The sequence below is a fragment of the Planococcus citri genome, chromosome 1 (genome assembly GCF_950023065.1).
Source record: "Planococcus citri chromosome 1, ihPlaCitr1.1, whole genome shotgun sequence".
Taxonomy (NCBI): Eukaryota; Metazoa; Arthropoda; class Insecta; order Hemiptera; family Pseudococcidae; genus Planococcus; species Planococcus citri.
In genome coordinates this window covers 519217-541129 of record NC_088677.1, presented here as the reverse complement: position 1 = coordinate 541129, position 21913 = coordinate 519217, and the positions used below count along the sequence as shown (strand labels likewise).

Genomic DNA, 21913 nt, shown 5'->3' with positions numbered 1-21913 from the left:
TGAACATTCTAACAAACATTAGTAAATAAATATAAAGGCTCGTCTGTACTAGTACCTACTTAATTAAAAAGCAAGAAATAAAATAAATTGAAAAATGAAAATACATTCTGTTGTTCTGTAGCTGTATTTTGTTTTTCAATGAATTCAGGAATATTACAAATAATATCTGTAAATGTAAGATAGAAATAAATTCTACTTATTCCACTGAGGCACTGATTTTTCAATTCAGCAGTTTCACACATATTCGAAAAAATGATGCTTTTTTCATTCACATTATTTGTTGAAGAATCCCCCCCCCAAAAAAAACAAATCGATTGGAAACGGTTTCAACCCGTTTTGAGCAATTCTGGAGCCTCCAGCTGATTTTTTAAACTCGAAATTCTCACAAAATTCCATCAAATTGGAGTTGAAAAGCTAAAATTTATTCTAAAAACTAATTTCAATACGCTACGAAGTACTGCAGGTAAATTTCAAGTCATTTTAGAGCCTCCAACGCATTTTTTGAAAATTATTGGAGCCTCCAGTAGATTTTTTAAAGTTGAAATTTCCCCAAAATTTCATCAAACCAAGATGGACAGTCGAAATTCATTCTGCAAACTGATTTTAATACGCTACGAAGTTGACTGATGGTGAATTTCAAGTCGTTTTGGAGCCTTCTGCAACTTTTTGAAAGGTTGTATGACGTTTTTTTGGAAAAGTGAAATTTCCTAAAAGTAGCTGGAAGCTTCAAAACCATTTGAAACCACCATGTAGTCTGCGAAGTAAATTTCAGCTTGCCAACTCCATTTGATAAATTAATGTTGGAGACATTTCAAGTTTCAAAAATCTACTGGAGGCCCGAGTAATTTTCATAAAAGTTGCTCGAGGCCCTAAAATGACTTGAACCCACCTGAAGTCGTTTTCAGAGGGTGTTAAAATTGGAGTGTAGAGTAAATTTCAGCTTTCCATCTCCATTTCATGAAATTTTGTGAAAATTTAAAGTTTCAAAAATCTGCTGGAGGCTTCAGGAATTTTCAAAAAGTCGCTGGAGGCTCCAAAACGACTTGAAATTCACCTGCAGTATTTCGAAGCGTATTGAAGTTACTTTTTAGAATAAATTCCAGCTGTACAACTCCAATTTGATGGAATTTTGTGGGAATTTCGAGTTTCAAAAATCTGCTGGAGGCTCCAGAACTGCTCGAAACGTGTTGAAACCGTTTCCAATCGATTTGGCATGTCGAAAATAGGGTATATCCCAAATTTCAGCTTTCTTGGTCAATTTGGTAAAATTTTGATTTTTTTTCCTCATTTTTGGCCTGAATTCGATTTTCAAAAATTCACCAAAAATCAAAAAACGCACTTTAGCGCTTGAAATTTTTACAGGTGATAAATTTTTGCATGATCTTTCGATCTATTTTTATAATGTTTGAAAAATTTCGTGCAAGTCCTATGTTAAAACGCACAATCTGCGATTTCGGCTGACCTGTCAATCAAAATGGCCTTCGTTTTGTAAGTCAGACCAACTTTTTTTTTGCAAGTTTGCTTTAAAATGTTCCTTGGGATGTCCCCTTTAAGAAAAAAGTTGTCCCAGAGGATCGGCGGGGGGTGCAATTACTCCTATTGTCATATGCCGGACTATTAGGGGAAAAATTGAAGAAGTCAGCTGTAAAATTTCACATTTATTTGGCGTAATCTTGAAAATTTGGGAGCCGCAAATGCAGAGAACCGCAAAATTGTGTTTTGCGATTCTCGTAATGAGAGAATCGCGAAAGAGCCGCGGCTCCGCGGTTCTATTAGCGATTCTTTACGCGACTCGAATCGCAACAACGCTGCTTTCTATATGTTCCACAGGAGAACAAAAATTCTACTTCAGCATCATCCTCAGGAAAGGAAAAACCTCGGAAAAGCAACAGCAAAGAAAAAAGAAACACCCTTCCAAAATTCTTCATAAAATGTAAGCTTCTGTAAAATTGCATTAATCACTTCTGATAGTAGGTACATTGGGTGATTTCGTTCATTGTGAGAGTCTAGAGAATCGTAATGAGGAGTCGTGAGAATCGTAATGAGGAGTCGCGAGAATCGAAATATCGGAGTCGCGAGAATCGAAATATCGGAGTCGCGAGAATCAAATCACCGGAATCGCGAATCATATTACATTTGCGATTCCTGCTTGAAAAGAGTCAGATTTCACATTTTTCGATTCATCTGTCAGGTGAATCGAAAATGGAATCCGATTCCGGAATCGGATTCATGCGATTCTCACGACTCCTTAAAAAAATCGGAATCGCGCCATCTCTGAATCAATCACATAATATTTTAATTTGCATAAATAAATTGACTTTTTTTTTACAATTTTCTCACCATTTCATATTTTGTAATAACTTTGAATTTATAGGTTGTTATTTGTTAGATTTTTAAAAATGATCAGATTTTCTTCTATTTCAGTGCAAATTACCACCGCTGCGTACAATTTTCTTTATTGTTTTCTAGGCTGAAAGAAAAAAAAAGTTATGCTGTTTTACGATTACGAACCTTTTTTCCAGTTTCATAACAATTTGAAATTCACATAGGTCTAGACGCCCTCGTGTCACTTACTTGAGGAGAATGTACACCACGTCTTTCAATAGATTATCATTTTGCACATTACTTTCATGGTTAAAAGAACTTTTAATCGCGCAGATGAAATTTTCCAAACTACTATCTCCTTCAAAACCCATTCTAAAATAAATTTTATTAATTGAAAAATGAAGAAGGAATTATTTTTTCTTGTTAATTACGGACTTCGGAAAACACTTTTCAAAATAAAATTTACTCTTACATATTGGCAATTGTTTCCAATTTTTGAAATATTACATTTCGTTCGACATGACGTTTGAATCGTTTATTTGGAAGTTTATACGGATGCAGAGGAACTGGAAATAACACGTCGTATTCTGTCAAAGTATTGAGAATATTCTCGGAAGGAAACAATTTCAGCAAGGACATAGTCAGCTGAAAAATAAATAGGTGTTATTATCGGTAGGTAGGTACCTACGATTGACTCGCAACTCACCTTAGGGGCGAGAGTACTTCGATCTAATTATGAAGCTTACAATATAGTACCTCAATTATTCTTTCAATACTTGGATTTGTATCCTAAAACTTGAGTTGAGATCAACTCGGTGAAATGGCCTAAAAATAATTTTGTAAAGATAGGTAAGGTTTACAGTATTCCACTCACCACAACGTTGGTTTTCTCTGGAAAATGCAGCAATCTTTTACGCCTGGTATTGCCTTTTCCGGCTGACAAATGAACAATAAGTAAAGTAAAAAATAAGTAAATGCGTATAATATTCCATACTCGGGTCCTCATAACAGGAAATTGAATTCATGCGAACCTAAAACAGATGTGCATCAACATTTGAACTGATGGATGATCGAAGGGAAACCGTATTCAAATGTTCGGCGTCTGCTATGCGCTAGAAATCATTTTTTTTTCAAAAAAGTGGATCGAGTATGCAAACTGTTAATTTAATTATCACCAGAGTGCGATTTTAAACCGGAAAAAATGTTCGGTCAACTTCTTCAAGACAGGTAAATCATGTTTAATGTATTTGCTGGTACCTAATTTACTTTTCAAATTTTACAGAATGACAAAGTAACTGTTATTAAATTAGATTTTATCTACGCTCACTTTGTAATACCTACTTCTTCAAAATGTAGGTAGTTCATTAGTTTTCTTTCCAAACTTTTAGAATTTGTCAGAAAATAATTAAAAATGGATGCGAGCGTAGCTTTTCCAGATAGTAAGTATGTATTTGTAAAAATAATTTCAAAGTTTAAAATTGAATAATACTGATTATCTAACAGTTGAAATATGTACTAAAACAATAAACAAAATTAAAACAACGCGGTACAAAAAATTAAAAATCGAATCCACTCACTTACGCATAAAATGAAATACATATTACATCGTGTCTTTTTAAATAAAATAGGTAAATTATGATTTAGACTAGCAACTTATTCGTTTTGATTCATTTTGTAGCGTATAAAACAAAATTTAAAATTGTAAACAAAAAACAAAACAAATCCGAACTAATCGAATGACACGTAGAATAAAAATGCAATTTCGCTTCAATTTGAAGCAGTTCTAAATACTTATCAACTCGTAATTCATTTTAACATAAAAAAAATCGTCGCTAAATAATTATTATCACAAAGATTGATTCAATACGAAAGTTCCGAACAACGTCGTGAGAATTTTATAATATCCTCCTTAGCAAACACCTAGTAATAGGCTTCGCTTGAGAACTTGTCAAGGCACCAATTCCTATTTCCTGCTTTCCTAAACATTTTTCTGTCCTCGGTTCACAAGTTGGAAAAAAACTTTCACATGGCGATGATCGCGTAACACATCAAATGTATTTGAAACATTTTTGTTTGTCATGGGGAATTCTCGTTTTGAAGAGAATCGAATCTGCTCTGAATTGCGTATACAATAATGGCGTATAACCAAACACCTAATATCAAACAGGATATAAATAAAATACGATTAAGTAAGTAGGCGTACAAACAACCGCATTTGTAAATATCTACCTATTTATCTATGCGTATTAAACAGAACGCTATCTCTATAGATATCAGAATAAAAAATTACCTTGGTGAAAAAATTAATACATTTATGTCTTTCGTTGAAATGTGTTTCGTCTTCCGAAAGCGAAACCGGACAACCGGGACAGCGGAATGTCCATCTTGAGGTCACCTAAACGATACGAAATTATACGAGATTTAAAATAAATTGAAACGAATAAAATGCTATGTATTACGAGATATTAGGGCAATACGAAGAAAAATAATTCGAAAAACCGTCGGTGTACCTTGACTGGAGGTTTTCTCGTCAAATGAGAGACTAAGAAATTCATCGCGATATCTTCGCAGTTCATGTACTCGTCCACCATATCTCTGATAGCTTGAGGTAAAGAATACGTATACAAGTATAGGTAGTGTCGATGGAAAAAAGCTGCCCCTGAGATAATTAGAATTTGAAAGTGATTTCATAAAAAAAGGAGCGCATGTTTTTATAAATTCTTACCTGTCAACACCATAGATAATTCGCAGCTATAATTTGAATTATACAACCATCCTCCGTGATTTAAATCTAACGCGTGATATCTGCCAGGAAAACCCACAATCCTGTCTCTTTCTTCTCTCCATACTCTGCAATAAATAAATGAATGAATTAATTAATAAATTCGCTTTTTTCGACAGTTCGAGATAACGAGCATTGTTTACCTGAATCCAAAAATTATTTCATCGTGTCTTAAATGAGCATCATCGTCTACGGACAGCACGGCTTCTGTTTCAATGGCGGCATACGGCAGGAATCGATTATTTAAACTATTCTTTCTCGCTTGAACAAACTGAAATAATGAATAAATTATTTCATCACAATAACGATTGAAAACAAAAACGCATGGTTGATTTTTTCAATAGTTCAGAGTATCTGCATAACATTTTTTAGGGCAAAATAAGCTAGATTGGTAACATGTAATACATACGTACGTTTATTATCATTACCTAACGTATCGAGTTATTATACTCTAAATTACAGTAAATTAAGTAGTAAGTACCCGGTAGGAAAAAACACTCACCTGAATTGGAATTCCAATATCGGGTAAACGAAAATCCGAAGACGGTGGAGTTGGAGAATTCCACACCACTATAACTTTATTTAAATACGGTAATCCGTGTAATCGATTCAAGGAATTCATCAAAACCTATTTTAAAAAATGAAAACAACATAACTAAGCGAATCAATAAAATGAAAATGCGAATTGAATTGAAATTTACTTGTTCTCGTTCGTAAGTGAGTATAACTATCGTGAACTGCTCCTTTTGCACATTTCCTCCTAAACTTTCACAAAATTCTTTGCCAGCTCCGCCGGCTCCACTATTTATAGCACGAAATCCGATCTCGGAACCTACGTATGAAAAGTTGAAAATCCCAATACGTAACGTGCGATAAAATAAATTGCCAAAGCGTCGAAATAATCACGCGATAATACGCACCGATAAATTTAGCGTCAGATGGCAGCAACGGATCGAATGGCAAATTCGGATACAAGTGAAACGGGTCGACCCAAGTATTCCATATTTCGTAGTTCTGGAAACAAATTTGGATTATTCGTCCGTTTTAAAACACGGTTAAAGCAAATATTCAGTACTTGGGTGAGCATCGACGAATAGTTTCGCATGAATTTCATAGAACTCGAAGGAGGTTCCAACGGTCCTAGATTTTCTTCTGGTTCACTTTCTGGAGCCGGTGGGTCCATTTTCGACACCTGAAAATTCGAACCAAATTATAAATTATAATGCCCACAATTTACACTCGCAAGTGAGAGGCACGAATGCCATTCGTTCTTACCGTGAAATTATCGGGAAATACGCTCGGATTAGGAGCATCGAGAATCGCAGAAGGTGGAATTAGTAATCGATTTCGTACAACTGCGATTACAGTATCCAGAACATTTTGACCGGTTGCAAAATACTTTTCATACAGCAATCTCCCTTGTCTTTTCATCAGCAACAAATCGTTATCGGGTATGCTTCGCATTAGCCAATGACATTCGGGCATTCGAGCCAACGGTAAAGGTAAAACGGCTTTTTTCCAATCGATCACCTGAAATTTTTTTATTTTTCATTTTAAAGACAACTAGCTATTACAACAAATTTGATAAAGTAGAACAAATTTTTTAATTTTACTCGACTACCTCGCTAAAAGGCAAAGTAACGTAATCACTGCCCAGAATAAGAGGAATAGTTCCGTGCTTCAAAGATTCGAACAAACGCGTGAGAAACGTTGCAGTTGAAAGAACATTAGTTTTTATGGCGCAAGGAATTAATGCGAAAGTCGACTCCTTCAAAATGGCAGCTCTATCTCTTTCGCTTCTACACAACAGCCATTCTTCGGACGTAGAATTTTTATGCTGTTCGGCCAATGCGCAGTCGAAATCCATGTAAAATTCATCCGTAGTCTTCGATGTTAAATGTTGGCGAATGTTTCGCACTGAAAAGTTAAATATGTACATTGTTAAATACGCTTTTTCACGAGAAAAATCCGCAGAAAAATAAATTCCGTACATCGAGAGATATCGTAATCGTCGTTGACTGATTCATTTTTCGCATCCAAGACACCTTGAAATGAAAGTAAGTATTTGCGTCGCGCTGGTAACATGTACGGCGAATCCATCCATACTTCGCCACCGGGAGGGCCTAAAATTGGCGGTATTACAATATCGTGAAAAATTCTGTACTCGTCAACATTCCACGTCGATTGAACGAGTATGGCTTTTCCAGTTTCCAACGACGGCGCTATTCTATTCGAAGAACTGTACAAACTACGGGATAAATTAATCACAATATGATTTCGACCTGAAACAGAAAAATATTTCAAAAATCAGCGACCTTAAGCTAAGGAAAAAACAAAACTTTTCAAAATGTTTACCATCGCCTCCCCAAAACGGTAGTTTTGATAACAGCTTAGCATCCGGTTGGTCTGTTTCTCCGATCAAAATTACGAATACGCAAGCGTTTCGCGAATTATTGGTAACGTGAGGATTAAAATTGATATTCAGTCTGATCATTGTTTTCAAGTACGACGATATTTGCCAGCTAGGAAAATAGATTTCCGGATCGTAAAGATAAACTGGAAATCCAGAAGTAAGCGAGCAACGAGAATAATCGAAACACGATCGCATTTTATAACATAGAGGAATTTCACTGACGGCGGTTCTAATTTTAGGCAGCTCGTTGGAAAGAATTGGTATCGGCGGAGCTAATTCCGGACTATTGCGTTGCACCGCTTCTAAATGCGATAAATGAGCCTAGAAATGAAATAAAAACCAGCCACTTTCAAATTAATTACCGATCAAAAAGTTGAAAATTAAAACACAGATGCAAATTTACAAATCAGATCGAAAAGACACTATCGTCATTTCGGCCCAATTATGCGACGCCTTTCTTACCTGCTGAACGGAAATTTTCAATTTATTCGATTCCGTTTGCAATTTGGTTACCTCTAAATTACACTGTTCTTTTCTCTGATGACATGCGAGGATTTCTTTCTGCAACTTCTGTCTTTTCGATTCCAAATTTCTAATTTCATTTAACACGGACCCTAAGCAAAAAAACATTAAACACATCGAGTAAACATCACTAAAAATGCATCGTGCGGATTTAAATTGAAAATGCGACGGTTACCTTTGATTCTCATCATATCTTGAATTCTGAATTTCAATTTGGACGCGCTCAAAGCGGTAAAATCTTCGGATACATCCAGAGTCGATCTCGAATAATGGATGTACTGCACATCCTTTTCAACCTGACGAAAACATTGTCAATGCAGATTAGTATTATCGACGACGAAGGTTAAGAGCTTCGAATCCATACTTACCCTGGACAGGAAGTAATGAATCAGTACAGAAACGGAGATGAGCACCAGAAAAACTAAACCAATAACTTTGGACAGTTTGATGGACATTATCCAGCCCATAATCAGCGAATTCGAATTGCTGCTGTGCTTCATTGTCGGTGTTTACACGCAACTTTCAACGGCGATGCTGTTTCAATTGAATGGGAACTAAGCAATGTGTATGTTTGTACGCTTGAAATATCGAATCATAAAGAAATGGGGAAGTGCCCTCTTACAATTTGAAATTATTTGAAACATCTTCGAAAAAATGTTCGAGATCTCCTCAAGTTGATTTTCAACTCGAGTATGTGAGTAAACTTCACTAGATATCTGTCATGTCTACAATGAAAATATTATCCGTTATTCGTTTCATAAAACACCACAATTTACTTCATTTTTTAATAAATCGACCGAAAATCAATTCTATTTCATTTTTTCCGAGTCGCTATCAAAAAATTGATAATTTTTAATTTATTTTGATATCATAAAAAAATATAAATAAAAATAAAAATTGATAGAACGGAGCGGGACGAAACATGGGCCGGAACTATACCGGAACGTATTCAATTTGTTACCGTTTTGTTCTGAACGGGTGAATGTCGAAAATACCCGAACATTGCCGAAGATGATAATCTGATTTTTCTTATCAATTTTCTCAACAAAATTGAAAAAAATGTATATTTCAAAAATTTCAGCGAGCTTACGTTATTTTTTAATATTTAATTTTTGTTGCTGAACAATTAATTAACGTTATTCGTGCGGAGAAATTTTCTTATTCGGATGATATTCCCCGGATCCACGCCCATCGAATGAACCAAATTCAAATTCGAGTGAACCTGGAAGCAAGTGATAACAGCTCTGATTTTCGTATTCTTCGTAATTCGTTGAAATTTTTGAGCTCGAAGGGATAGATCATATTTCAGCCGGTCATGTCTGAAACGAACGTTGAAAAGGTTGCTTTAGATGATAATTTTTTACCATTCGTTGGAATTGAAATACGTCGAATGCTTTATCATTTTGTTTTCAATGTTACAGGAGAAATGCTTGTTGGGCAGTTTAGACATTTCAATTTTGGAAGCGGAGAAAAGAGCCAATCCGGTATTAAATATTCGAGACTTCTTTACCGCCTACCTTATCGAATCCAAGTAGGTAGATTTTCATTCGACGTTTCAAAGTTATCTTTTGGGGTAGTAAGAAATTCGACGAATGTTCACGTTGTATTAATCTTATAGAGTCAGAGACGACGCGGAGGAAAATGACGACGGATTTGCGCCCATTAGTCTGTTGTGGAGAAGATACTCGGAATTTGAACAGCTACAACAGTATCTTCAAGCCGAATATCCTTACGTAATTATTCCACCGTTACCAGAAAAGAAACACACTTATACGTGGCGTAACCCTAATAGCGTTATACACGATATTACTGACCCAGATTTTGTCGATCGTAGGCGAGCAGGTTTGGAGGTAATTTTAAAATGAAATTTCCATTTCGCTATTTTACGCGATATATTATTTCATCGTTAACTTTGGATTGCAGAATTTTTTGCATCGTGTCGCTTCCCATCCTCTTTTATCGTACGATAGTTTATTTAAGAAGTTCTTGACGCAAGAAAACGGCTGGAATGAAACACTAAAACAAGAAGGCAAATGCAAATCTAGCTATTCGTGCGTGTGTCGCGCATATCGCGGATTTTAATATTGTAAAAATACTTTCGTCGTGTTTCCAGGATACGTACAAATTGTAGAATCAAAACTGAAAGATCTAACCGTTATTCCTAGATTCGTATCGATGGATTCGCAGTTCAAAAATCTTTCAAATTATAGCAAACAGTTGGAAGTAAGTAGCTAGCTGGAAGAATTATTAGAATCATTCGTTCGTAGATGGATTAGGTATACATTATTTTGGTCGATTTGAGTATATTAATAGAGAGCCTAATTCCGTTCAGTTCGCCTTTTACCTACTTTGGGTCTACGACAGCCGAGATTTCTTTCTTACGGATTAATCTTATTCGCTGTAATGGAATAATTGGAAAATTGAGAAATTGACGCGGCTTCATTTTGATCGCATAAATAATTCGTACGTGTCTTTGCAGAATAATCTGGATAGTATCTTGAAATCGAGGTCAAAAGTTATCGAGCAGACGTACACTGTAGATATGTTGCATTCGCATATCGGAAGGCTGTTTAGCGAATGGAGTGTTATAGAAAAGTACCTCGGTGACGGTTTACAGGTGAGCGAAATTTTTCAACACTATTATTTATCGCGCAACGAAACAAACTAATCGTACGATTTGATGTTTTTTTTTAATGCTAGAAAGCTGGCCATTTTATAGATACCATAGCATCGTGCACCGAAGCAACTTTTCAAGACGAAGATGTAATCGTTGACCAATTAAAAGAGTAAAACGATTTTCATACTTGTACCTACGGTGTAATGTTCGTTGTCGGATGCGATGAACGAAAATGCTAATAATTTGCATTTTCTTTTGTCCGGCAGATATTTATTTTATACTTCATCCATCGACGCAGTTTACAAACATCACGTTCGTCTGCAGTTACAAATAGAAAATTTGAAAACGTCGGTCAAATCAAAAGTCGAAGAAAAAGAACGTATTCAACAAGGTAATTATGCTGCGAATGACGTGTGTGTTAGTTTCACTTCATTGTCATCTCTCGGCTCGGTCGCATCGAATAAATTACGTATCTCTGGTAACTCGAGAATTTTCTAATCACGTTTCGCAGGCAAAGCCACTGTGATGGCGAGGTTATTCGGTGCTCTACAAACCAAAGAAATTAGAAATGAAAAAGTTCTCCAGCTCGATCAACGCATTTCCGAAGATGAAAATAAAATTGTCGAGCTCGAAGAATCGCTCAAGTACGATTGCAAACTTTGCGAAACTTTTTTCGTCTATGATTTTACAGACAAAAATAGTACATACCTGCTTTATTATGGTAATAATATCGTACTATTTTGTCCGATAGAAAGTTTTCCGAATTGGCTCTCGAAGATTTCAACAGATTTCAAAGACAGAAAGATTCCGATATTCAAGAAACTCTATCGTCTTACGTAGTTCAGCAAATTAAAGTTGCTCGTCGGGTGCGTCAAGTATTCATTTTAAACTCGTTACCAATAATTACTCGACGATGATGCAATTCGACTTTCGAGTAATATTGATCTGGCGATGCTAAAGTTGCTAATTTAGGGTTTTTATTTTTACAGGGCTTAAACGCGTGGATAAATGTAAAAAATTGCATCGAAACCATTCCTTAGAGAAATACATACGTACATTTATACTAGATTCGATTCGATGTTACCCTTACATGAGTGAATTTTTGGTCAAGCTACCTTGTGGAGATTCTTGCTAACTACGAGTAGTACACTGTAACGTATTCAACTTACCTAGTTGGTGCTACATTAACCAATGTTTCACAAGAAATAAGTACCCAGACAAAATTCTCAAATTGAAGACGAGATTTTCTAAAATTATTTTCAAATCTTTCCCCATTGTGAAAAAAAATTCAAAACAAAACGGTAGGACCTTACAAAATTAAAAGGTTTCTCGAATTTAATCTACGTATTTTTCCAAAAAGATTCGCCCGTAGAAACATTTTTGGATCAAAGGACTGACATTGAGAAATTTGCGAATTCAACTTCAAAACATAGTGAATGATCGTACATGGAACACGGCAAAACCAAAAAATCGTTTTACTGACCTATCTGGGGTAAAAAAAAAACACTGCCAGCTGCTCGACAGTGAAAAATAATGATACGTGGTGCACATATTTTGTTTTACCTAGGTATATATTTACGACCGATATTTTACGTAATTTTATCGAGGTCGAGTTATTCTTTTTCAGTACCTACTTTTTGTTTATTTTAAAAATAAAAACGTTTGTAAAAACTTGTCGATTGGTTTATTTTTCGATGCTGGCGTATTGAACTGAGGAGAAAATTTCAATTTTGAGTTTAAAACGGTGCCATGTTTTAGCTTTAGAATTGACGCGACTGTTGAAATGATGTACGATACAATACTGGTTTGTAATTAATTTTTCTCGTTTCAGCTCATCAATTATGAGTTTAGTAGCCGTATCAATGTTAATGTACAAGAATTTCCTTCGAACGACTTAGTGAAAATTCCAACTGAATGCATTGAGCGGGCATTATTGGCATTGATAATATACCTATGGGGCTATAGGCATACACCTACGTTTTATTCGTCTGGAGTAAATTTTAATTTCTTATACAGCTACGTGTTCGATAGGTATTTCGTTAATAGGTACTTTTAGGTTGTGTGTGAACGTTGCACAGCAGACCTGCGGGTAGGTATTTGTGAACGTGTGTACTTTACGCGAGTTTTGTAGGTATATGTAGGGTAGGATGGGAAGAGCCGAGGAGGTACACCGCAGTACATAGGTGAATAGTGTTGTGTCCTTTGTCGGCTGTGATACCTACGCTGTTGTGTAAAAGAGTATTGATGTTGTCGTTATGCATATTTTAGTAGATAGCGATCGAAAAAATAGAGAAAAAAAACAGCGCATTATGGTCGAATAAGGTGGTTGTCGTGGTCGGGCGACGGCGTAAATTTTCCCAACCTATCCTCTCATTAATAATAAAATAAGTATCGATTCGATTCGATGAGCACTTTTTATATGTACGTTAATATTATTATTGGTCATTTTATAGTTAGCGTACGAGTAGTACGAGCACGGACCAACATACCTACTCGTATTTTCGGTTGTTTTTCATCAAGTTGGTTGATTACAATCGTAGCCGAATGATCGTACAGTTTCGTATTCGCGCGAGTGATTTGTACCTATGTACTTGTATTTCTTCGGTATTGGCTGCTGGTCCAATTACGCGACTACTCGAATAAACCGAAGCTAAGTCGTTCGTACACTCGCGTAATCGTTTTGCAAAGCACCGCTGACCGCTGCGAGACTAAAATGAAATACCAAAAAGTAGGTGTGGATTATTGGAGTTTGGTGTACACAACGTTGAGCTATCTCGCATTGGCCTTTTCTGGCTGGGTGTTTATTCGCGTGGTCGTCGCTTGCATCCGATATCCTCGATTTATTAGAAATATGAAACGAGTCCAAGAACAGCTAGAAAAAACTGCCGAACGATACGGTATTGACAAAAAGGACTCCTAAGTCGCGTATTTTCGTCTCCATCTATATGCACACTTGATCGTCGTTTTCAGCAAACGATAGATTTTTGCTGTTCATCTATAAGTACTCGTTTTACTCGTAATTAGGTATTGCATCGGACTTTCGAATTACTTACCTGCTAGTTTAGTCAATTTGGACGATAAAATATTCTATCAAATTTCGCACTTTTGGTTTAATTTTTACGAATATAATTTTTGTACGTAGCCTACGTACAATCGCACTTACGAAAAAATATATAGGTGCATCAGCTGTAGTAATAAAAACTGTGTCATCATCGTTGTCGTCGTTTTCGCCGCTAGAATTACTTCGAATCAAACTTTCACATTCGAGTGATCCAACTTTACACTTCGATAGGTATTCTGCGCATTGTTACTCGTTCGTGTGTCTAAAATTACTTTTCATTCAGCTTCACTAAATGAGGTAGGTATTAAATAGTAACTACGCGTATCTTAACTAGCAGATTATTAGCATATTGCTGTTATTACGTATTATTATCATTCTCTATTCGCGTATGCGTACTTACGGAACAATACGAGTATTGTACTCGCGTTTTAAACTTAGGTATTAACGAGGGAGCCTTTACAATCTCGTCAACTCTGATGGATCTGAAATTTGGCTCGCTGAGAGGGCATGCCAATGCCCTGCCATCCACACTCCGGAACCCAATTTTCAGTTGCCCGAGTTGATTTTTCGATTTTTGGCGAATTTTTAAAAATGTAGGAAACAACGCAAGCCATATTGGTACTTTTATAATAATTTTCTACAAGAGCCAATATAGAGATAAAAATTTGAAATTTGGTTTACATGCTAAAGTCGAATCGCTCCAGAAAAGGCGGTATAATAAACTTCGGTAGCTGAAAATACAATCCTCTCGTAAGTTCAACTCTTCAAATCAATTAAGACTGTTGAATTTCAAATTCAAAGTGACGAGTTGAAAAGTGTGTTTTTTTACAAGTTAAAAAAACTCAAATTTTAAAAGAATTTCAAAATTGTCGATTTTTCCAGCAAATTATGTAGGTAGGTCATCAAAACTTCGTCCAACACCTAAAATCGACCCCCCCTCACACAAATGAATTGAAGTGATCATTTCCTGATCTGGAGCCTCCAGCTAAACTTGGACTTTCTCCAGCAGTTTCAAATCGCTTCGAGAAGGCGGCGTTGTATTCAACTCCGGCAGCTGAAGGTTTAATCAAATGTCAAGTTTTATACATTCCGAATCGATTGGGTATAGGGTCAATGAATCGCAAATCCGAGGTGACGAGTTGAAAAGCATAGGTATTTAAAAGTTTAAAAGTCTAAAATTTTAAGAAAATTCTAAAACCGTCATTTTTCTCGTCCAATTATCAAACTTCGTTGTATCTTTTTTGATTTCCAAAGAAAATCGAATGAAAGCTCGTTTTTGACTAATGGCTGCCAGAGTATACCAAATCAGGTGTCTATTTGAGACGCGGATTGCCGTGCAATGTACATCGTAAACTATAAATGAACGTCATTTTCGTGCTCGACGACCTCAAATTAGTCAAAAAAGTCAATGAAAATGCGAAATTTGGCAAAGAAAAATTTGGGACCATTTCGAGCGTAAAAATGGTCCGTTTCGGGTAGAAAAAGGTGCCGTGGCAAGAAACTGACATCGGAAATGAGTCCGCCGTCGCGAAAAACCCCCACCACCGAAATTTCTATTCGATTTGCCCTAAAATTTAAAGTTAATCATTTGGAAAACATAGCCCTTCGTATTTACGGCAAACTGGTTAGGCAATTTTATTAACACGTCTATATTGCTCATGCTCACGGATGAGCGCCCTTTATTTCGTGGTGCGGTGCGGAGTAATTATTTTTTCCATTTCCGAAAGTGAAGGTGAAAATGATTTCCGACTAATTCGAGGTCGCCGAGTTCGAATCCGGGCTTCATTTGGAGCGCCAGTTGTTCCTTCATCGAGAACTGACGATTTCTCAGAAACTACGCATCGAGGATTAAGTGGAACGCCATTTTCGTACTCAACGATCTCAAATTACGTAGTCAGAAAACGTTATGAAAATTGCAAAATTAGACAAATTTTTCTCGGCTCATTGTTGAGCCCAAAAATGGGGCATTTTGGGCAGAGGAAAGCGTCGCGTCGTGGAGTGAATCTGACATCGGAAATGAATTCGTCTTTGGGAGAAACCTCCATGGCCTAAATCAGTGCCGTAGCCAGGATTTTCAACAGAAGAGGGCGTAATCAGATCTTTTGGCATGAACAATTTTTTTGAAAAAAAATGGGTTCAAAAAACGAAAAAACGTCAATTTTTACATGTTTTATATTGAATTTTTGTGCGCAAGCGAGAGGGGATGGTTTCCTCCTTCGTCTTCCTTGGCTACGCCACTGGCTGAAATTTCCATTTGATTTGCAAGCCCCAAAATTCAAAGGTTCGTCTTTTGACTTCTGGAAAAAATAGCCCTTCGTATTTACGGCAAACTGGTTAGGCAATTTTATTAACACGTGTGTGTTGCTTATTAACGAGCGTCGTTTATTTATTTTCTTGGTGCGGCGCGAAGTAATAATTATTACCAACTGTTGCCGAAGGCTCCAGATCGGCTGGAAAATGGTAGTACCTAATCGACTCGGGTGATCGAACTTGGAATAAATAAAACGAGTCTCAGATTTTTATCTGTATGTTAGCTCTTATTATAGAAAATTACTCGCAATATACCATTATACTCGTGGGTAGGTAGGTAGGTAGGTTAAATTTCCACAATTTTTAAAAATTCGCCAAAAATTTCTGTTTGATTACCTACCTACGATTAGAGTTGACGAGTTGCAAATAAGGTTCCCTTGTAAGTGCGAGTAATGATTGTTATTACTATAATACCCGCGTAGTTGGTACGATTACGAACGATTACAGCGCCCTAACTGCAAATCATCGTGAAAATAATTTAAATATGTATACATACATACCTATTACCTACCTGCACGATGAATGACAATTGAAACACTCGCGTGGGCGAGTTGCTCGTACGAGTGTCGAGTACCTATACCTACCTATATAATACAAGACAAATAACGAATGACGAATTGATTTTTGCATTTTAGAGATAGACTGCAGGTGAATGTTGTTCAAGTCGATACGTGTACTGGAATAAGCCAGCAATGTCCTCCGCCAACCATTAAAGTAGAAAAAGTCAACGGAGGCCTGCGACTTTTCGGAGTCGTTATCGGAAACAATTGTCAAGTATCGTTACCAGCATTCGGCGTGTTGTTTTCTTTCATCGGAATAATATTATCGAGTAAATTTGTTCGCTTAGCTTATCATATTTAGTATTTACTCGAACATACTACGCGGTATTTTATTTATTTATTTATTTTTTTCAATATCCGACGTTTGCGTGTTGTGATTTAGTTGTGGCATTTAAAGAACCCGACATCGACGAAAATCCGTTGGAGATTTCAAATCGAGAAGAAACCGTTCGAAATATCCGCATTCTAGGTCCCGTTTGTTTCGTAGTAGGAGTTTTGATGATAATCCTCGGAGTAACTTTGAAATATCTGTCGAGGAAAGCGCAAGACAAAGAAACAAAAATCGGATTCTACTGTCCGGTGCACGGCGATTTTTATCCGTTGAGTCCGAACATAAATCCGAGAAAATATTCCTGTAAGTATAGCATCCCATCCCAAGTGTGCTGAGGATTTCGAGTAACGTTTTTTAATTTCCGCGTTTACGATACCTACCTACCTATCTACCTACCTATATCCCTATAGTAGGTACTTACATGGAAGGATTAGCGAGTAGAGGCAGAGTTTTACAGCCTTATTGGTATTGAATTTCTTTGATTTTCAAAGAAATCTAGCGAAAGTCTTTTTCGACTAATTTGAGGTCGCCGCCGAGTCCGAATCCGGTGTCCGATTTTATCGAAAACTACGAGTACGTAAGGAGGATCGATCTGATGAACGTCGTTTTCGTGCTCAGCGACCTCAAATTTAGCAGCAAACGTCAGCATAAAGATACAAAATTCAACGACTTTCGGGTACAAGAAAGCACTATAGCGCCATCCTGACACCGAAAATGAATCCGCCGTCGCGAAAATCCCCCACCACCGAAATTTCTATTCGATTTGCCCCAAAATTTATAGTTAATTAGGTATTTGGAAAAAATAGCCCTTCGTACTCGTATTTACGGCAAACTGGTTAGGCAATTTTATTAACACGTCTATATTGCTCATGCTCACGGATGAGCGCCCTTTATTTCGTGGTGCGGTGCGGAGTAATAATTATTTTTTCCATTTCCGATGGTGATTTCCAATAACCTAATTCGAGGTCGCCCGAGTCCGAATCTGGGCTTTATTTGGAGCGCCAGTTACTTCTTCATAGAGATCAGGCATTTCTTAAAAACCACGCAGGTGGACTCAAATTGAACGTCATTTTTGTGCTGAGCAAACTCAAATTAGCCAGAAAACGTTATAAGAAATGCATTTTTCAAAAACAATTTTTTGGCTCAATTTTGGGGGTCAAAAAATGGACATTTTTATGCTGAAATAAATTCATCGTCTAGAAAAACCTCCTAGCCCAAATTTCGACTCGATTCGCGACCAAAAGTGTTTTTCTCCGAATAAATTGACGAACCATAGGTAGATACTTTTTCGGATTGATCCAACAAATTTTATGCCATAATCAACCTAACCATACTTACCTAAGAATCTGCGCCAGTATAGGTACTTGAGCGTGGTGTACGCGAACGTTTAGTACCTATACTAGGTACCTACATATTATTTATTACCTACCCACTCGTCGTACACTCGGATGGTTACAGTTTCAGAAATCGCCCGCACCGAAAACAACAAATGGTGGTCGTCGTTAGGATGTTTGAAGAAGAACCACCAAAGTTGCGAGCCTATAGTTTCGGCCGACATTCCACCCTGTCCTCATAGCATATCTCCCAGCAATCGTAGTTCTTTCGACGGCCAACACGTACATATCAGCAATCTAAATCCCAATACTATTATAATAACAGCCGCTACAACTCCAGCTGTCAGCTCGATTCGCGACAGGTACGTCTACGTACTACGTACGGTTATTCGGTTAGGTAGCTTTAATTATGCCTGTCACCTATTGCCAATGTACAGACATACGAGTACTTGTTGCAGGGATGCTGCGAGGTCAGGTTCGATGGCTAGCGACTTGGATGCGGAGACGACGTTGCAAAATCAAAGTTACACCTCTACGCGATCATTATCGGTGCCAAACGATGTAGCCAGCTTTCCGTCTTTCCGCTCGAGGAGCAATCCACCAACGTCTCCGCCATCGCCAATCTACACGCCGGTTGCCTCCACCGCAAAAAGGTACTACATACTCGTATATTCTTGTATTCTTGTTTCTCGTAGGTATAGGCAGGTACTTGTACACAAGTCACAGTCACGTCATTCATTGCGATTGCGGCAATTAAACTTGAAATTTTTTTTCTACTCGTAGGTTGAGCTGTCCGATTTTACCGGAAATTGGTGCCGTGTCTCCGTTGCAAATTCTGAAACGAAATAGACCCGCGTCTATTTTAACGAACCCGAAAACCGAATTGAAAATCGTACAGCCAGCCGTCAGCGTCACCACGGTAGCCTCCGTCCCGCATTCTCCTAGCAAAAGTGCCGACATGTCTATTTCTTCCGACGACGAATCGAAGAAAAGGAAATCCGTGTCTATTCTGTTGCCCGACGATCAATACGGTGTCAATTGAACCTACGACTACTGCATAGTAATGTAGGGCTACCTATGTATCTTAAGTTATTATTGTATCGTAATGTGGATACCTAATGTAATGTATAATTATGTATGTACTTATTCGTTATTCGTCGACACTATAATTTTACGTTATTAACGTTGGTATACTCGTAGGTACCTACCTAATTACTCGTAAGTTTGAAAATTCAACCAGGTAAATGTATTTTGCTACAGGAAGACGTTATTAGTAGAGGTGATTGTTCAACAATTTTTATTTAAAAAATTTCACGTTCCCAATTACGCGTTAAAAATATATGTATTTAATTTTTTTCAAACAGGTATACTTACCTATTTCTAAATTTACGTTCTTTCTACGCTCCTTTTTGTCAATTTTCAGCACTTTTTGAATGGCGCAACTTTATCTAAAAAAGCCAAAGAAAGTACGATGTTTTGACAGAATCGCCTGTCCTGGAGATGGTTTCTCTTAATTGGATTCAGCGAATCACTTTTCTTTATGATTTAACCAAATTGGTTTTGCTACCCTAAAATCTCAAAATTTTTCAAAAAAAATCTAGTTTGAAGAATGAAATTTTGAGAAGCCGTCGGCCGAGCAAAATATAATTTCGGTTTTGAATTTAGCGAGTTTATCAACTATCTGGAAATTACGCACTTTTTGGTGAATATTTGCTCAGTTTTTCAAAATATACCTAATTTTTTATTTAGAATTTTCATCGGATAAGAAAAGGAATAATTATTTGAAATTCGGTTACCTAAATGGTTCAAAAAAGATGAGGTAATTTGACTAGTTGAAATAGTTGAATCGATTAAGGCGACGAAAACAATCTACTGAACTAGGTCTTCGCAGGTGAAAAAAAAAGGAATCAACAGACATTTCGCCCTTGAAATCAAAACCTCCACCTACATTGCGAAGTTGAAAGTAATAATTTTTTGCACACGGTAACCTGAAATAAAAGTCTCGGCTGAATTTGGTAAAAATCCTGCGATATTTTCTGCTCGCGATCCACATTGCTGCACCTTCTTTTGAAAAATTTTGCTCAGATTTTAGGTACGGTTTATCAAAGAGTAGGGGGAGAGGGGAGGGCGTTGAAGAGTACTGCTAAGCTATCACACAGCCACAAATGCGCGAAACGATTTGTACCTACTCGACACTCGTACGTATGGTACTCGTACATCTGTTGCCTTATTATACTCGTATTATATACCGAAGTAGCCTTCGTTTGTGACGTGTGAACACTGAGCATACGCGTACGTACTCGTATTTGTATTTTTGAAATGTGCCAATAATAGGTATGTAATTCGCGATGTTTTAGCGCAGATACGTAATATAAGTACATATACGTGAGTCTTTGTACGAATATAGACGTGATAAGTATTCATAAATTACCTCTACGAACGTAGTCTAGATACTATACCTGTCTCACGAAGTATGTGAGTGTGGGACATGTGGGTGTACGCGTCAACTTTTATCAATAAAGAATTACTTAATTCGCAACTTTTTATTCTTTTTCCTTCTCTTCTTCCGCTGCTTTTTTTTTTGAAAATTAACATAATTTTAGTTCCAACTTTTTTTTCGAGTCTTTTGATTAGGTATTATTACGCTAATGAGATGTACATTGTACACGAGCGACGATCCAGCGTCGAGCTTTCTATTTTTTTTTTTTTTTACAAAACGTAGACAATGAAAAACCTCGATACAGTCGTACGATCACTTTTAAGAGGGGAAAACGCAGCGTCGCGTCGCCTCGCAGCATATGACGATAATCAAAATCAAGCGTAATAAATTACTCGTACGTCGTACCTATTGTAGCATTAGACGGACGTACGTACGTGCAGCTAATTACCTCCGTATTTTTACAATCGTCGATTCTGACTCCGAAAGTGGAGTGAAAAAAGCATTAGAAGGCGATACGAAGACGGTGCGAATTGCGAAATGTGAAAGAATATTACACGTAGGTAGGTATACGTATCTACAGTATCTACCTAAATATTTATCACCAAAATTTGCGTTAATATTCGCATCACGTAAGCTTATCGATTACCGTTAGTTTAAAATTAATTCGTTGTTCTACCGTAAAATAAGTACGTAGCCTATTAGCTATATTAGCTATAGCTATTTAGGTGCTTATCGTCAGACTTACCGTCTTACCGGGCTAATACCTGTAGATGTACTCGTATCTACAGCGAGGCAGCAAAACCGCATCCGCGGCCGCAGCCGCAGCCGCTGAATCTCGTTAATGATAATGGTTTGGTCGGCGGCTGATGCTGGCGCGGCGGTAAAAAAAAACGTTCAAACGATTAATAAACGGATGGTTTTACTCGCAGATTAAAAACAAGCTCGGCTTTACATAATTTTCTCTTTGCTTCTGGCCTTTTTTTTCTCCTTTCTTTCGTCGTGTCGAAAAACAACAGGGCAAGGCGAAGGTACTACGTACGAGATTTCGTATTCTTTGGCGTGGTGTAGTGGTGTAGTGGTGTAGAATGCTGGCGTAGGTTGCATATGCATACTCGCACTCGCACTCGCACTCGGTTTGCCGTAAATACAAAAACGAGCCACGAGAGACGACGGCGGCGGAGGCGGCGGTTTCTGCAGATGGCATTTGAATTGCATAAG

At 37.2% G+C, this 21913-nt stretch overlaps 4 protein-coding genes across 5 annotated transcripts; 2 read left to right on the top strand and 2 right to left on the bottom strand.

Moving 5' to 3' along the window:
• Positions 1-1462: 1462 nt before the first annotated feature.
• Positions 1463-3627, bottom strand: LOC135843674 (uncharacterized). The gene is made up of 4 exons (XM_065361638.1): positions 3200-3627; positions 2798-2970; positions 2575-2697; positions 1463-2470 (listed from the first exon to the last, which is right to left on the bottom strand). The coding sequence occupies exons 1-4, from the start codon at positions 3329-3331 to the stop codon at positions 2431-2433; spliced, it is 468 nt and encodes a 155-aa protein (XP_065217710.1). The 5' UTR covers positions 3332-3627; the 3' UTR covers positions 1463-2430.
• Positions 3628-3749: 122 nt separating this feature from the next.
• On the bottom strand, positions 3750-8903 carry botv (exostosin like glycosyltransferase 3). The gene is made up of 16 exons (XM_065361546.1): positions 8411-8903; positions 8218-8338; positions 7983-8134; positions 7463-7841; positions 7099-7389; positions 6729-7024; positions 6383-6637; positions 6183-6299; positions 6028-6121; positions 5809-5939; positions 5610-5735; positions 5251-5378; positions 5051-5175; positions 4836-4984; positions 4616-4720; positions 3750-4478 (listed from the first exon to the last, which is right to left on the bottom strand). The coding sequence occupies exons 1-16, from the start codon at positions 8540-8542 to the stop codon at positions 4374-4376; spliced, it is 2706 nt and encodes a 901-aa protein (XP_065217618.1). The 5' UTR covers positions 8543-8903; the 3' UTR covers positions 3750-4373.
• Positions 8904-9059: 156 nt separating this feature from the next.
• On the top strand, positions 9060-12333 carry LOC135843625 (sorting nexin-4-like). The gene is made up of 11 exons (XM_065361574.1): positions 9060-9381; positions 9464-9573; positions 9661-9892; positions 9966-10071; positions 10156-10265; positions 10522-10659; positions 10743-10828; positions 10926-11050; positions 11171-11303; positions 11411-11525; positions 11649-12333. Exons 1-11 carry the CDS (start codon positions 9358-9360, stop codon positions 11697-11699), a joined length of 1230 nt encoding a protein of 409 aa, XP_065217646.1. The 5' UTR covers positions 9060-9357; the 3' UTR covers positions 11700-12333.
• Positions 12334-13575: 1242 nt separating this feature from the next.
• Positions 13576-20794, top strand: LOC135843633 (uncharacterized). 2 transcript variants are annotated; one of them, XM_065361592.1, is made up of 6 exons: positions 13576-14017; positions 16666-16859; positions 16973-17224; positions 18380-18617; positions 18714-18908; positions 19039-20794. In XM_065361592.1, exons 1-6 carry the CDS (start codon positions 14013-14015, stop codon positions 19295-19297), a joined length of 1143 nt encoding a protein of 380 aa, XP_065217664.1. In that variant the 5' UTR covers positions 13576-14012; the 3' UTR covers positions 19298-20794. The 2 variants fall into 2 exon arrangements, with proteins under 2 accessions (XP_065217664.1, XP_065217657.1); XM_065361585.1 differs by having other exon boundaries at positions 18693-18908.
• Positions 20795-21913: the final 1119 nt, after the last annotated feature.

Excerpts from the sequence above, each read along its gene's own strand:
- LOC135843674 (XM_065361638.1), bottom strand. The coding sequence starts at position 3,331 with ATGAGGACCCGAGTATGGAATATTATACGCATTTACTTATTTTTTACT. Across the intron at positions 2,698-2,797 it reads TTGGAAACAATTGCCAATAT|AATGGGTTTTGAAGGAGATA; the intron begins GTAAGAGTAAAT and ends AATTTATTTTAG. Across the intron at positions 2,471-2,574 it reads GTGGTGTACATTCTCCTCAA|CCTAGAAAACAATAAAGAAA; the intron begins GTAAGTGACACG and ends TTTTTCTTTCAG.
- botv (XM_065361546.1), bottom strand. The coding sequence starts at position 8,542 with ATGAAGCACAGCAGCAATTCGAATTCGCTGATTATGGGCTGGATAATG. Across the intron at positions 7,025-7,098 it reads CGATTACGATATCTCTCGAT|TGCGAAACATTCGCCAACAT; the intron begins GTACGGAATTTA and ends TTAACTTTTCAG. Across the intron at positions 4,479-4,615 it reads GTATTAATTTTTTCACCAAG|GTGTTTGGTTATACGCCATT; the intron begins GTAATTTTTTAT and ends GTTTGATATTAG.
- LOC135843625 (XM_065361574.1), top strand. The coding sequence starts at position 9,358 with ATGTCTGAAACGAACGTTGAAAAG. Across the intron at positions 11,051-11,170 it reads AAAAGAACGTATTCAACAAG|GCAAAGCCACTGTGATGGCG; the intron begins GTAATTATGCTG and ends CACGTTTCGCAG. Across the intron at positions 11,304-11,410 it reads GAGCTCGAAGAATCGCTCAA|AAAGTTTTCCGAATTGGCTC; the intron begins GTACGATTGCAA and ends TTTGTCCGATAG.
- LOC135843633 (XM_065361585.1), top strand. Across the intron at positions 18,618-18,692 it reads GTCAGCTCGATTCGCGACAG|ACATACGAGTACTTGTTGCA; the intron begins GTACGTCTACGT and ends GCCAATGTACAG. Across the intron at positions 18,909-19,038 it reads GTTGCCTCCACCGCAAAAAG|GTTGAGCTGTCCGATTTTAC; the intron begins GTACTACATACT and ends TTCTACTCGTAG.